This window comes from Bombina bombina, chromosome 3 (genome assembly GCF_027579735.1).
Source record: "Bombina bombina isolate aBomBom1 chromosome 3, aBomBom1.pri, whole genome shotgun sequence".
Taxonomy (NCBI): domain Eukaryota; kingdom Metazoa; phylum Chordata; class Amphibia; order Anura; family Bombinatoridae; genus Bombina; species Bombina bombina.
Genome location: NC_069501.1, coordinates 991,914,271 through 991,929,270, shown reverse-complemented (window position 1 = coordinate 991,929,270; position 15,000 = coordinate 991,914,271). Strand labels below are relative to the sequence as shown.

At 39.9% G+C, this 15,000-nt stretch overlaps 1 protein-coding gene across 1 annotated transcript in view; it reads right to left on the bottom strand.

Moving 5' to 3' along the window:
- The window catches only part of PAN2 (poly(A) specific ribonuclease subunit PAN2), a 616,232-nt gene that overhangs the window by 38,401 nt on the left and 562,831 nt on the right, over nucleotides 1–15,000 (bottom strand). Inside the window, 3 exon segments of the mRNA XM_053705507.1 lie at nucleotides 40–237; nucleotides 377–470; nucleotides 559–738. Of these exon segments, the coding sequence (XP_053561482.1) occupies nucleotides 40–237; nucleotides 377–470; nucleotides 559–738 (472 nt within the window).

Genomic DNA, 15,000 nt, shown 5'->3' with positions numbered 1-15,000 from the left:
CACTTGTGTCATTGTTAAGGAGATTCACGTTGGCTTTACTTTTAGGGCTGTTCTGATTCTCTGGCTCCGGAACCTTCCAGTCCATCTTACGCCCCTTCTCATAAAGGCCCTTTAATACTTTGCGAAAGTTTTCTGGCTCAGTCCCATTTCGACTCAGCTCCAAGTACTTGCGATATAGTTGCAGTGCTGTCCGAGCATCTTCTATACTGTCGTGAGTCTCGCCTTGGATCTTCAGATCTATATATAGATATAAAAAGTAAAAAACAGAAAACACAGCAGTAAGCTTTTGGGCCCAAGTCAATTTTCTCCCTAGCAGATTCAAAATCTCAGACTGCAATAAGCATATACAACATTAATGTATAAAACAAACACTCACCTAAAAAATACCATGCCAGGTAGCGCAGAGAGATCATTCTCTTGCGTGGAATGTGAAACAGATACACCGTGTCAATCACCTGATCCTTCGGTACCTGATAAATTAAAAAGGTTAAATAAGTACCATTTCACCATAACAATTCAGAAGAATCCATCCAGCTTGGCATAAAAAAAAAATCCTACCATCAGGTTTATTACTCGAAAATCCTTCTGTAACCCATGACCCACAAACTTGACACCAACATCGATGAGGAATCGCAACTTGAGGTACGTAGATTTAAGAGTGGTCAAATGCTTTGATGAGATCTTGGCATCCAGGTCTCCAGGCTTAATGCCAGAATACTGTGTAAGATAGTCCACCACCTGGAGTGATATTTTATAGTTTAGAAACTGCATTTACCAAGTTCCACACTTTTTATGCAATATTATTTTCATGCACATCAAATATTGTTAAGTCTATCCTAGTTTGTTAATACTTGTAGACTTATCTATAACCTGCATTTTCTTGTATAGAGTTTGCCAGTGCCAAACACTACCACAAATATGCCCACAGTGAACATGTCTGCAAAGCCAAATCTATTTAAAGAAAACAAATTGTGTTTCATGTACCTTTTTAATGATTCAAATAGACCATACATTTCTAAACACCTTTTCAATTTACTTCTATTACCAAATTTTCTTAATTCCCTTGGCATCCGGATTTCGGATTTTACCTGTAACACACACATATATACATACACACACATATATATAGTTAAAAAATTTCCTATGAACTGTTTTGCATCAACTTTTAGGTAGTATTTTCGTATCAATTATTTTTTGTATCAATTGTTTGTATGAATGTTTTGGATCACCTTCCTTAAGATTTTTATGACGTCTTATGAATTGTAATTTAAAAAAAAATAAAATAAAAAAAACTATTTCTAAACCAATTTTTCATTGACTGACCATTGCATGATCTTCAATTATTTGTATAGCTTATTAGAATATAGTGGAGATCTTGTGTTATAACATGTAATATATATATATATATATATATATATATATATATATATATATATATATATATATATATATATATATATATACATATATATACATATATACATATATACATACACACACACACATATATATATATATATATATATATATATATATAATCGATGCAAAAAAAAAAAAATATATATATATATATACACATACATAATTTATGTAAGAACTTACCTGATAAATTCATTTCTTTCATATTGGCAAGAGTCCATGAGCTAGTGACGTATGGAATATACATTCCTACCAGGAGGGACAAAGTTTCCCAAACCTCAAAATGCCTATAAATACACCCCTCACCACACCCATAATTCAGTTTAACGAATAGCCAAGAAGTGGGGTGATAAGAAAGGAGCGAAAGCATCAAACAAGGAATTGGAATAATTGTGCTTTATACAAAAAAATCATAACCACCACAAAAAGGTTGGGCCTCATGGACTCTTGCCAATATGAAAGAAATGAATTTATCAGGTAAGTTCTTACATAAATTATGTTTTCTTTCATGTAATTGGCAAGAGTCCATGAGCTAGTGATGTATGGGATATCAACACCCAAGATGTGGAACTCCACGCAAGAGTCACTAGAGAGGGAGGGATAAAATAAAGACAGCCAATTCCGCTGAAAAAATAATCCACAACCCAAATCAAAAAGTTTTAATCTTATAATGAAAAAAACTGAAATTATAAGCAGAAGAATCAAACTGAAACAGCTGCCTGAAGTATTTTTCTACCAAAAACTGCTTCAGAAGAAGAAAAAACATCAAAATGGTAGAATTTAGTAAAAGTATGCAAAGAAGACCAAGTTGCTACTTTGCAAATCTGATCAACAGAAGCTTCATTCTTAAAAGCCCAGGAAGAAGAAACTGACCTAGTAGAATCAGCCGTAATCCTTTGAGGCGGGGATTTACCCGACTCCACATAAGCATGATGAATCAAAGACTTTAACCAAGACGCCAAAGAAATGGCAGAAGCCTTCTAACCTTTCCTAGAACCAGAAAAGATAACAAATAGACTAGAAGTCTTCCTGAAATCTTTGGTAGCTTCCATATAATATTTCAAAGCTCTTACTACATCCAAAGAATGCAAAGATCTCTCCAGAGAATTCTTAGGATTAGGACACAAAGAAGGGATAACAATTTCTCTACTAATGTTGTTAGAATTCACAACTTTAGGTAAAAAATTAAATTTAGTCCGCAACACCGCCTTATCCTGATGAAAAATCAGAAAAGGAGATTCACAAGAAAGAGCAGATAACTCAGATACTCTTCTAGCAGAAGAGATTGCTAAAAGGAATAAATCTTTCCAAGAAAGTAATTTAATATCCAGAGAATGCATAGGAGCCTGTAAAGCCCTCAGAACCAAATTAAGACTCCAAGGAGGAGAAATTGACTTAATGACAAGCTTAATACGAACCAAAGCCTGTACAAAACAATGAATATCAGGATATTTAGCAATCTTTCTGTGAAAAGTACAGAAAGAGCAGATATTTGTCCTTTCAAGGAACTTGCAGACAAACCCTTATCCAAACCATCCTGAAGAAACTGTAAAATTCTAGGAATTCTAAACGAATGCCAAGAGAATTTATGAGAAGAACACCAAGAAATGTAAGTCTTCCAAACTAGGTAATAAATCTTTCTAGACACAGATTTACGAGCCTGTAACATAGTAATCAATCACTGAATCAGAGAAACCTCTATGACTAAGTATTAAGCGTTCAATCTCCATACCTTCAAATTTAATGATTTGAGATCCTGATGGAAAAATGGGCCATAAGATAGAAGGTCTGGCCTTAACGGAAGTGTCCAAGGTTGGAACTGGCCATCTGAACGAGATCTGCATACCAAAACCTGTGTGGCCATGCTGGAGCCACCAGCAGTACAAACGAACGCTCCATTAGGATTTTGGAAATCACTTTTGGAAGAAGAACTAGAGGCGGAAAGATATAGGCAGGTTGATAATTCCATGGAAGTGACAACGCGTCCACTGCTTCCGCCTGAGGATCCCTGGATCTGGACAGATACCTGGGAAGTTTCTTGTTTAGATGAGAAGCCATCAGATCTATTTCTGGAAGTCCCCAGATTTGAACAATCTGAAGAAATACCTCTGGGTGAAGAGACCATTTGCCCGGATGTAACGTCTGGCGACTGAGATAATCCGCTTCCCAATTGTCTATACCTGGGATGTGAACCGCAGAAATTAGGAGCTGGATTCCGCCCATACAAGTATCCGAGATACTTCTTTCATAGCCTGAGGACTGTGAGTCCCTCCTTGATGATTGACATACGCCACGGTTGTGACATTGTCTGAAAACAAATAAACGATTCTCTCTTCAGAAGAGGCCAGAACTGAAGAGCTCTGAAAATCTCACGGAGTTCAAAAATGTTGATTGGTAATCTCGCCTCCTGAGATTCCCAAACCCCCTGCGCTGTCAGAGATCCCCATACAGCTCCCCAACCTGAAAGACTCGCATCTGTTGAGATCACAGTCCAGGTTGGACGAACAAAAGAGGCCCCTTGAATTAAACGATGGTGATCCAACCACCAAGTCAGAGAAGATCGAACATTGGGATTTAAGGATATTAATTGTGATATCTTTGTATAATCCCTGCACAATTGGTTCAGCATACAAAGCTGAAGAGGTGTCTCATGTGAAAACGAGCAAAAGGGATCGCATCCGATGCAGCAGTCATGAGACCTAGAATTTCCATGCACAAAGCTACAGAAGGGAATGATTGAGACTGAAGGTTTCGACAAGCTGAAACCAATTTCAGACGTCTCTTTTCTGTTAGAGACAAAGTCATGGACACTGAATCTATTTGGAAACCCAAAAAGGTTACCCTTGTCTGAGGAATCAAGGAACTCTTTGGTAAATTGATCCTTCAACCATGTCTTTGAAGAAACAACACAAGTTGATTTGTATGAGATTCTGCAGAATGTAAAGACTGAGCGAGTACCAAGATATTGTCCAAATAAGGAAATACCGCAATACCCTGTTCTCTGATTACAGAGAGAAGGGCACCGAGAACCTTTGAAAAGATCCTTGGAACTGTTGCTAGGCCAAACGGAAGAGCAACAAACTGGTAATGCTTGTCTAGAAAAGATAATCTCAGAAACTGATAGTGATCTGGATGGATTGGAATATGAAGATATGCATCCTGTAAGTCTATTGTAGACATATAATGCCCTTGCTGAACAAAAGGCAGAATAGTCCTTATAGTCACCATTTTGAATGTTGGTATCCTTACATAACGATTCAATATTTTTAGATCCAGAACTGGTCTGAAGCAATTCTCCTTCTTTGGTATAATGAACAGATTTGAGTAAAACCCCAGACCCGGTTCCAGAACTGGAACTGGCACAATTACCCCAGCCGACTCTAGGTCTGAAACATTTCAGAAACGCTTGAGCCTTTACTGGGTTTACTGGAATGCGTGAGAAAAAAATCTTCTCACAGGCGGTCTTACCTTGAAACCTATTCTGTACCCTTGTGAAACAATGTTCTGAATCCAAAGACTTTGAATTGATCCAAACATCTTTGAAAAATCGTAACCTGCCCCCTACCAGCTGTGCTGGAATGAGGGCCGCACCTTCATGCGGATTTGGGAGCTGGTTTTGACTTTCTAAAAGGCTTGGATTTATTCCAGACTGGAGAAGGTTTCCAAACGGAAACTGTTCCTTTAGGGGAAGGGTCAGGTTTTTGTTCCTTATTCTGACGAAAGGAACGAAAACGACGAGCAGCCCTATATTTACTTTTAGACTTTTTGTCCCGAGGCAAAAAAGCTCCCTTCCCCCAGTAACAGTTGAAATTATTGAATCCAACTGAGAACCAAATAATTTATTACCTTGGAAAGAAAGAGAAACCAACGTTGACTTAGAAGTCATATCTGCATTCCAAGACTTAAGCCATAAAGCTCTTCTAGCTAAAATAGCTAAAGACATATACCTGACATCAATTCTAATGATATAAAAAATGGCATCACAAACAAAGTTATTAGCATGTTGAAGAAGTTTAACAATGCTATAAGCATTATGGTCTGACACTTGTTGCGCTAAAGCCTCCAACCAGAAGGTAGAAGCTGCAGCAACATCAGCCAAAGAAATAGCAGGCCTGAGAAGATTACCTGAACATAAATAAGCCTTCCTTAGAAAGGATTCAAGCTTCCTATCTAAAGGATCCTTAAAAGAAGTACTATCTGCCGTAGGAATAGTAGTACGTTTAGCAAGAGTAGAGATAGCCCTATCAACTTTGGGGATTTTCTCCCAAAACTCTAATCTATCAGATGGCAAAGGGTACAATTTCTTAAACCTTGGAGAAGGAGTAAATGAAGTACCCAGACTATTCCATTCCCTAGAAATTACTTCTGAAATAGCATCAGGAACTGGAAAAACTTCTGGAATAACTACATGAGGTTTAAAAACTGAATTTAAACGCTTATTAGTTTTAATATCAAGAGGACTAGACTCCTCCATATCTAATGCAATCAACACTTCTTTAAGTAAAGAACGAATAAACTCCATTTTAAACAAATATGAAGATTTATCAGTGTCAATATCTGAGGCAGAATCTTCTGAACCAGATAGATCCTCATCAGAAATAGATAAGTCAGAATGATGGCGGTCATTTAAAAATTCATCTGAAATATGAGAAGTTTTAAAAGACCTCTTACGTTTACTAGAAGGAGGAATAACAGACAGATCCTTCCGAATAGAATTAGAAAAATTATTTTACATTAACAGGAACATCCTGAACATTAGATGTTGAAGGAACAACAGGTAATGGATTATTACTAATGGAAATATTATCAGCGTTTGATAGTTTATCATGACAACTAACACAAACTACAGCTGGAGGTACAGTTACCAAAAGTTTACAACAAATGCACTTAGCTTTGGTAGAACCGACATCAGGCAGCGTCTTTCCAGAAGTAGATTCTGATCCAGGGTCAGGTAGTGACAGCTTGCAATATGTAATAGAAAAAACAACATATAAAGCAAAATTATCAAATTCCTTAAATGGCAGTTTCAGGAATGGGAAAGAATGCAAAACAAAACAAGCCTCTAGAAACCAGAAGCAACTAAAAAGTGAGACTGAAATAATGTGAAAAAAACTGGCGCCTAGTATGACACCCACATTTTTGGCACCAAGTATAACGCCCACATTTTTTGGCGCCAAGAATAACGCCCATATTTTTTGGCGCCAAAAACGTCCGCAACACACATACGTCAAAAAATGACGCAATCACATGAAAACTTATGACCCCGGAAATGACGACATTTTTGCGCCAAAAAAGTTTTGCGCCAAGAATGACGCAATAAATTGAAGCATTTTCTGCACCCGCGAGCCTAACAGCCCGCAATTTAGAAAAAAAAGTCAATTGAAAATTTTAAGGTAAGAAAAAATATAATTCATATGCATTTTCCCAAAAAAAGAAACTGACAGTCTGAAAGAAGGAACACTGATTATCCTGAATCATGGCAAATATAAGTTTAACACATATATTAAGAACTTTACATATAAAGTGCCCAACCATAGCTTAGAGTGTCATGAATAAAATAAGACTTACTTACCCTAAGACACTCGTCTACATAAAGTAGATAGCCAAACCAGTACTGAAACGAGAATCAGTAGAGGTAATGGTATATAAGAGTATATCGTCGATCTGAAAAGGGAGGTAGGAGAAGAAATCTCTACGACCGATAAAAACAGAATTTATGCTTACCTGATAAATTACTTTCTCCAACGGTGTGTCCGGTCCACGGCGTCATCCTTACTTGTGGGATATTCTCTTCCCCAACAGGAAATGGCAAAGAGCCCAGCAAAGCTGGTCACATGATCCCTCCTAGGCTCAGCCTACCCCAGTCATTCGACCGACTTAAAGGAGGAATATGCATAGGAGAAATCATATGATACCGTGGTGACTAGTTAGAGAAAATAATTCATCAGACCTGATTAAAAAAACCAGGGCGGGCCGTGGACCGGACACACCTTTGGAGAAAGTAATTTATCAGGTAAGCATAAATTCTGTTTTCTCCAACATAGGTGTGTCCGGTCCACGGCGTCATCCTTACTTGTGGGAACCAATACCAAAGCTTTAGGACACTGATGATGGGAGGGAGCAAATCAGGTCACCTAGATGGAAGGCACCACGGCTTGCAAAACCTTTCTCCCAAAAATAGCCTCAGAAGAAGCAAAAGTATCAAATTTGTAAAATTTGGTAAAAGTGTGCAGTGAAGACCAAGTCGCTGCCTTACATATCTGATCAACAGAAGCCTCGTTCTTGAAGGCCCATGTGGAAGCCACAGCCCTAGTGGAGTGAGCTGTGATTCTTTAAGGAGGCTGCCGTCCGGCAGTCTCATAAGCCAATCGGATGATGCTTTTAAGCCAAAAAGAGAGAGAGGTAGAAGTTGCTTTTTGACCTCTCCTTTTACCAGAATAAACAACAAACAAAGAAGATGTTTGTCTGAAATCCTTTGAAGCCTCTAAATAGAATTTTAGAGCACGAACTACATCCAAATTGTGTAACAAACGTTCCTTCTTTGAAACTGGATTCGGACACAAAGAAGGCACAACTATCTCCTGGTTAATGTTTTTGTTAGAAACAACTTTCGGAAGAAAACCAGGTTTAGTACGCAAAACCACCTTATCTGCATGGAAGAAATTGCAACCAAAAACAAAACTTTCCAAGATGGTAACTTAATATCTACGGAATGTAAGGGTTCAAACGGAACCCCTTGAAGAACTGAAAGAACTAAATTGAGACTCCAAGGAGGAGTCAAAGGTTTGTAAACAGGCTTGATTCTAACCAGAGCCTGAACAAAAGCTTGAACATCTGGCACAGCCGCCAGCTTTTTGTGAAGTAAAACAGATAAAGCAGAAATCTGTCCCTTCAAAGAACTTGCAGATAATCCTTTCTCCAAACCCTCTTGTAGAAAGGATAGAATCTAAGGAATTTTTATCTTGTTCCATGGGAATCCTTTAGATTCACACCAACAGATATATTTTTTCCATATTTTATGGTAAATTTTCCTAGTTACAGGCTTTCTAGCCTGGATAAGAGTATCAATGACAGAATCTGAAAACCCACGCTTTGATAAAATCAAGCGTTCAATCTCCAAGCAGTCAGTTGGAGTGAAGCCAGATTCGGATGTTCGAATGGACCTTGAACAAGAAGGTCCTGTCTCAAAGGTAGCTTCCATGGTGGAGCCGATGACATATTCACCAGGTCTGCATACCAAGTTCTGCGTGGCCACGCAGGAGCTATCAAGATCACCGAAGCCCTCTCCTGATTGATCCTGGCTACCAGCCTGGGAATGAGAGGAAACGGTGGGAATACATAAGCTAGGTTGAAGGTCCAAGGTGCTATCAGTGCATCTACTAGAGTCGCCTTGGGATCCCTGGATCTGGACCCGTAGCAAGGAACCTTGAAGTTCTGACGAGACGCCATCAGGTCCATGTCTGGAATGCCCCACAATTGAGTAATTTGGGCAAAGATTTCCGGATGGAGTTCCCACTCCCCCGGATGGAAAGTCTGACGACTCAGAAAATCCGCTTCCCAATTTTCCACTCCTGGGATGTGGATTGCAGACAAGTGGCAGGAGTGATTCTCCGCCCATTGAATTATTTTGGTCACCTCCTCCATCGCCAGGGAACTCCTTGTTCCCCCCTGATGGTTGATATATGCAACAGTCGTCATGTTGTCTGATTGAAACCTTATGAATTTGGCCTTTGCTAGTTGAGGCCAAGCTTTGAGAGCATTGAATATCGCTCTCAGTTCCAAAATGTTTATCGGGAGAAGAGATTCTTCCTGAGACCATAGACCCTGAGCTTTCAGGGGTTCCCAGACCGCGCCCCAGCCCACCAGACTGGCGTCGGTCGTGACAATGACCCACTCTGGTCTGCGGAAGCTCATTCCCTGTGACAGGTTGTCCAGGTTCAGCCACCAACGGAGTGAATCTCTGGTTCTTTGATCTACTTGGATCGTCGGAGACAAGTCTGTATAATCCCCATTCCACTGTCTGAGCATGCACAGTTGTAATGGTCTTAGATGAATTCGTGCAAAAGGAACTATGTCCATTGCCGCAACCATCAAACCTATTACTTCCATGCACTGCGCTATGGAAGGAAGAAGAACAGAATGAAGTACTTGACAAGAGCTTAGAAGTTTTGATTTTCTGGCCTCTGTCAGAAAAATCTTCATTTCTAAGAAGTCTATTATTGTTCCCAAGAAGGGAACTCTTGTTGACGGGGACAGAGAACTTTTTTCTATGTTCGCTTTCCACCCGTGAGATCTGAGAAAGGCTAGGACAATGTCCGTATGAGCCTTTGCTTTTGACAGAGACGACGCTTGAATCAGTATGTCGTCCAAGTAAGGTACTACTGCAATGCCCCTTGGTCTTAGCACCGCTAGAAGGGACCCTAGTACCTTTGTGAAAATCCTTGGAGCAGTGGCTAATCCGAATGGAAGTGCCACAAACTGGTAATGCTTGTCCAGAAAGGCGAACCTTAGGAACCGATGATGTTCCTTGTGGATAGGAATATGTAGATACGCATCCTTTAAATCCACTGTAGTCATGCATTGACCTTCCTGGATGGTAGGAAGAATTGTTCGAATGGTTTCCATTTTGAACGATGGAACCCTGAGAAATTTGTTTAGAATCTTGAGATCTAAAATTGGTCTGAATGTTCCTTCTTTTTTGGGAACTATGAACAGATTGGAGTAAAACCCCATCCCTTGTTCTCCTAATGGAACAGGATGAATCACTCCCATTCTTAACAGGTCTTCTATACAATGTAAGAATGCCTGTCTTTTTATTTGGTTTGAAGACAATTGAGACCTGTGGAACCTCCCCCTTGGGGGTAGTTCCTTGAATTCCAGGAGATAACCTTGAGAAACTATTTCTAGCGCCCAAGGATCCTGAACATCTCTTGCCCAAGCCTGAGCAAAGAGAGAGAGTCTGCCCCCCACCAGATCCGGTCCCGGATCGGGGGCCAACACTTCATGCTGTTTTAGTAGCAGTGGCAGGTTTCTTGGCCTGCTTACCCTTGTTCCAGCCTTGCATCGGTCTCCAGGCTGGTTTGGTTTGAGAACTATTACCCTCTTGCTTAGAGGGTGTAGAATTTGAGGCTGGTCCGTTTCTGCGAAAGGGACGAAAATTTGGCTTATTTTTAGCCTTAAAAGACCTATCCTGAGGAAGGGCGTGGCCCTTTCCCCCAGTGATGTCTGAAATAATCTCTTTCAAGTCAGGGCCAAACAGCGTTTTACCCTTGAAAGGGATGTTAAGCAATTTGTTCTTGGAGGACACATCCGCTGACCAAGACTTTAGCCAAAGCGCTCTGCGCGCCACAATAGCAAAACCTGAATTTTTCGCCGCTAATCTAGCTAATTGCAAAGTGGCGTCTAAGATAAAAGAGTTAGCCAATTTAAGTGCTTGAACTCTGTCCATAACCTCCTCATACGAAGATTCTTTATTGAGCGACTTTTCTAGTTCTTCGAACCAGAAACACGCTGTATAGTGACAGGAACAATGCATGAAATTGGTTGTAGAAGGTAACCTTGCTGAACAAACATCTTTTTAAGCAAACCCTCTAATTTTTTATCCATAGGATCTTTGAAAGCACAACTATCTTCTATAGGGATAGTAGTGCGTTTGTTTAGAGTAGAAACCGCCCCCTCGACCTTGAGGACCGTCTGCCATAAGTCCTTTCTGGGGTCGACCATAGGAAATAATTTCTTAAATATAGGGGGAGGAACAAAAGGTATGCCGGGCCTTTCCCATTCCTTATTTACAATGTCCGCCACCCGCTTGGGTATAGGAAAAGCATCGGGGGGCACCGGGACCTCTAGGAACTTGTCCATCTTACATAATTTCTCTGGAATGACCAAATTGTCACAATCATCCAGAGTAGATAACACCTCCTTAAGCAGAGCGCGGAGATGTTCTAATTTAAATTTAAAAGTAATAACATCAGGTTCAGCTTGTTGAGAAATTTTTCCTGAATCTGAAATTTCTCCCTCAGACAAAACCTCCCTCCTGGCCCCTTCAGATTGGTGTGAGGGTATGTCAGAACCATTATCATCAGCGTCCTCATGCTCTTCAGTATCTAAAACAGAGCAATCGCGCTTTCTCTGATAAGTGGGCATTTTGGACAAAATGTTTTTAATAGAATTATCCATTACAGCCGTTAATTGTTGCATAGTAAGAAGGATTGGCGCACTAGATGTACTAGGGGCCTCTTGTGTGGGCAAGACTGGTGTAGACACAGAAGGGGATGATGCAGTACCATGCTTACTCCCCTCGCTTGAGCAACATCATTATCAGTGGCATCATTGTCCCTACTTTGTTTGGACACTATGTCACATTCATCACATATATTTAAATGGGGAGGAACCTTGGCTTTCAAACATACAGAACATCGTCTATCTGATGGTTCAGACATGTTAACAGGCATAAACTTGATAACAAAGCACAAAAAACGTTTTAAAATAAAACCGTTACTGTCACTTTAAATTTTAAACTGAACACACTTTATTACTGAATATGTGAAAAAGTATGAAGGAATTGTTCAAAATTCACCAAAATTTCACCACAGTGTCTTAAAGCCTTAAAAGTATTGCACACCAAATTTGAAAGCTTTAACTCTTAAAATAACGGAACCGGAGCCGTTTTTACATTTAACCCCTATACAGTCCCTGGTATCTGCTTTGCTGAGACCCAACCAAGCCCAGAGGGGAATACGATACCAAATGATGCCTTCAATAAGCTTTTTCAGTGGTTCTTAGCTCCTCACACATGCATCTGCATGCCTTGCTTTCCAAAAACAACTGCGCATTAGTGGCGCGAAAATGAGGCTCTGCCTATGACTAGAAAAGGCCCCCAGTGAAAAAGGTGTCCAATACAGTGCCTGCCGTTTTTTTAATACATCCCCAAGATTAAAAGAACTATTTATAGTTATAATCCACTAAATATACTTATAAAGTAATCGTTTTAGCCCAGAAAAATGTCTACTAGTCTTTAAAGCCCTTGTGAAGCCCTTTATTCTTATACTAAACTAAGAAAATGGCTTACCGGTTCCCATAGGGAAAATGACAGCTTCCAGCATTACCAAGTCTTGTTAGAAATGTGTCATACCTCAAGCAGCAAAGTCTGCCCACTGTTTCCCCCAACTGAAGTTAATTCATCTCAACAGTCCTGTGTGGAAACAGCCATCGATTTTAGTAACGGTTGCTAAAATCATCTTCCTCTTACAAACAGAAATCTTCATCTCTTTTCTGTTTCAGAGTAAATAGTACATACCAGCACTATTTTAAAATAAACTCTTGATTGAAGAATAAAAACTACATTTAAACACCAAAAAACTCTTAACCATCTCCGTGGAGATGTTGCCTGTGCAACGGCAAAGAGAATGACTGGGGTAGGCGGAGCCTAGGAGGGATCATGTGACCAGCTTTGCTGGGCTCTTTGCCATTTCCCGTTGGGGAAGAGAATATCCCACAAGTAAGGATGACGCCTTGGACCGGACACACCTATGTTGGAGAAAGAGAACGTATGAAATAGATCCCCTAGAGGAAGACCATGGTATTCAAATAGGCAATACTCTCTTCACATCCCTCTGACATTCACTGCACTCTGAGAGGAAAACCGGGCTTCAGCCTGCTGCGAAGCGCATATCAACGTAGAAATATAGCACAAACTTACTTCACCACCTCCATGGGAGGCAAAGTTTGTAAAACTGAATTGTGGGTGTGGTGGGGGGGGTGAATTTATAGGCATTTTGAGGTTTGGGAAACTTTGCCCCTCCTGGTAGGAATGTATATCCCATACGTCACTAGCTCATGGACTCTTGCCAATTACATGAAAAAATAATAATATATATATATATATATATATATATATATATATATATATATATATATATATATATATATATATATATATATATATATATATATATATATATATATATATATATATATATATATATATATAAGCACTCACCGGGTCTCTAACAAAGTTTATTAAAAAAACAAAAATAGAATTTATGTTTACCTGATAAATTACTTTCTCCAACGGTGTGTCCGGTCCACGGCGTCATCCTTACTTGTGGGATATTCTCTTCCCCAACAGGAAATGGCAAAGAGCCACATGATCCCTCCTAGGCTCCGCCTTCCCCAGTCATTCGACCGACGTAAAGGAGGAATATTTGCATAGGAGAAACCATATGATACCGTGGTGACTGTAGTTAAAGAAAATAAATTATCAGACCTGATTAAAAAACCAGGGCGGGCCGTGGACCGGACACACCGTTGGAGAAAGTAATTTATCAGGTAAACATAAATTCTGTTTTCTCCAACATAGGTGTGTCCGGTCCACGGCGTCATCCTTACTTGTGGGAACCAATACCAAAGCTTTAGGACACGGATGAAGGGAGGGAGCAAATCAGGTCACCTAGATGGAAGGCACCACGGCTTGCAAAACCTTTCTCCCAAAAATAGCCTCAGAAGAAGCAAAAGTATCAAACTTGTAAAATTTAGTAAAAGTGTGCAGTGAAGACCAAGTCGCTGCCTTACATATCTGATCAACAGAAGCCTCGTTCTTGAAGGCCCATGTGGAAGCCACAGCCCTAGTGGAATGAGCTGTGATTCTTTCAGGAGGCTGCCGTCCGGCAGTCTCATAAGCCAATCTGATGATGCTTTTAATCCAAAAAGAGAGAGAGGTAGAAGTTGCTTTTTGACCTCTCCTTTTACCAGAATAAACAACAAACAAGGAAGATGTTTGTCTAAAATCCTTTGTAGCATCTAAATAGAATTTTAGAGCACGAACAACATCCAAATTGTGCAACAAACGTTCCTTCTTTGAAACTGGATTCGGACACAAAGAAGGCACGACTATCTCCTGGTTAATGTTTTTGTTAGAAACAACTTTCGGAAGAAAACCAGGTTTAGTACGTAAAACCACCTTATCTGCATGGAACACCAGATAAGGAGGAGAACACTGCAGAGCAGATAATTCTGAAACTCTTCTAGCAGAAGAAATTGCAACCAAAAACAAAACTTTCCAAGATAATAACTTAATATCAACGGAATGTAAGGGTTCAAACGGAACCCCCTGAAGAACTGAAAGAACTAAATTGAGACTCCAAGGAGGAGTCAAAGGTTTGTAAACAGGCTTGATTCTAACCAGAGCCTGAACAAAGGCTTGAACATCTGGCACAGCTGCCAGCTTTTTGTGAAGTAACACAGACAAGGCAGAAATCTGTCCCTTCAAGGAACTTGCAGATAATCCTTTCTCCAAACCTTCTTGAAGAAAGGATAGAATCTTAGGAATTTTTACCTTGTCCCAAGGGAATCCTTTAGATTCACACCAACAGATATATAGTTTTTCCATATTTTGTGGTAAATTTTTCTAGTTACAGGCTTTCTGGCCTGAACAAGAGTATCAATGACAGAATCTGAGAACCCTCGCTTTGATAAGATCAAGCGTTCAATCTCCAAGCAGTCAGTTGGAGTGAGACCAGATTCGGATGTTCGAACGGACCTTGAACAAGAAGGTCTCGTCTCAAAGGTAGCTTCCATTAT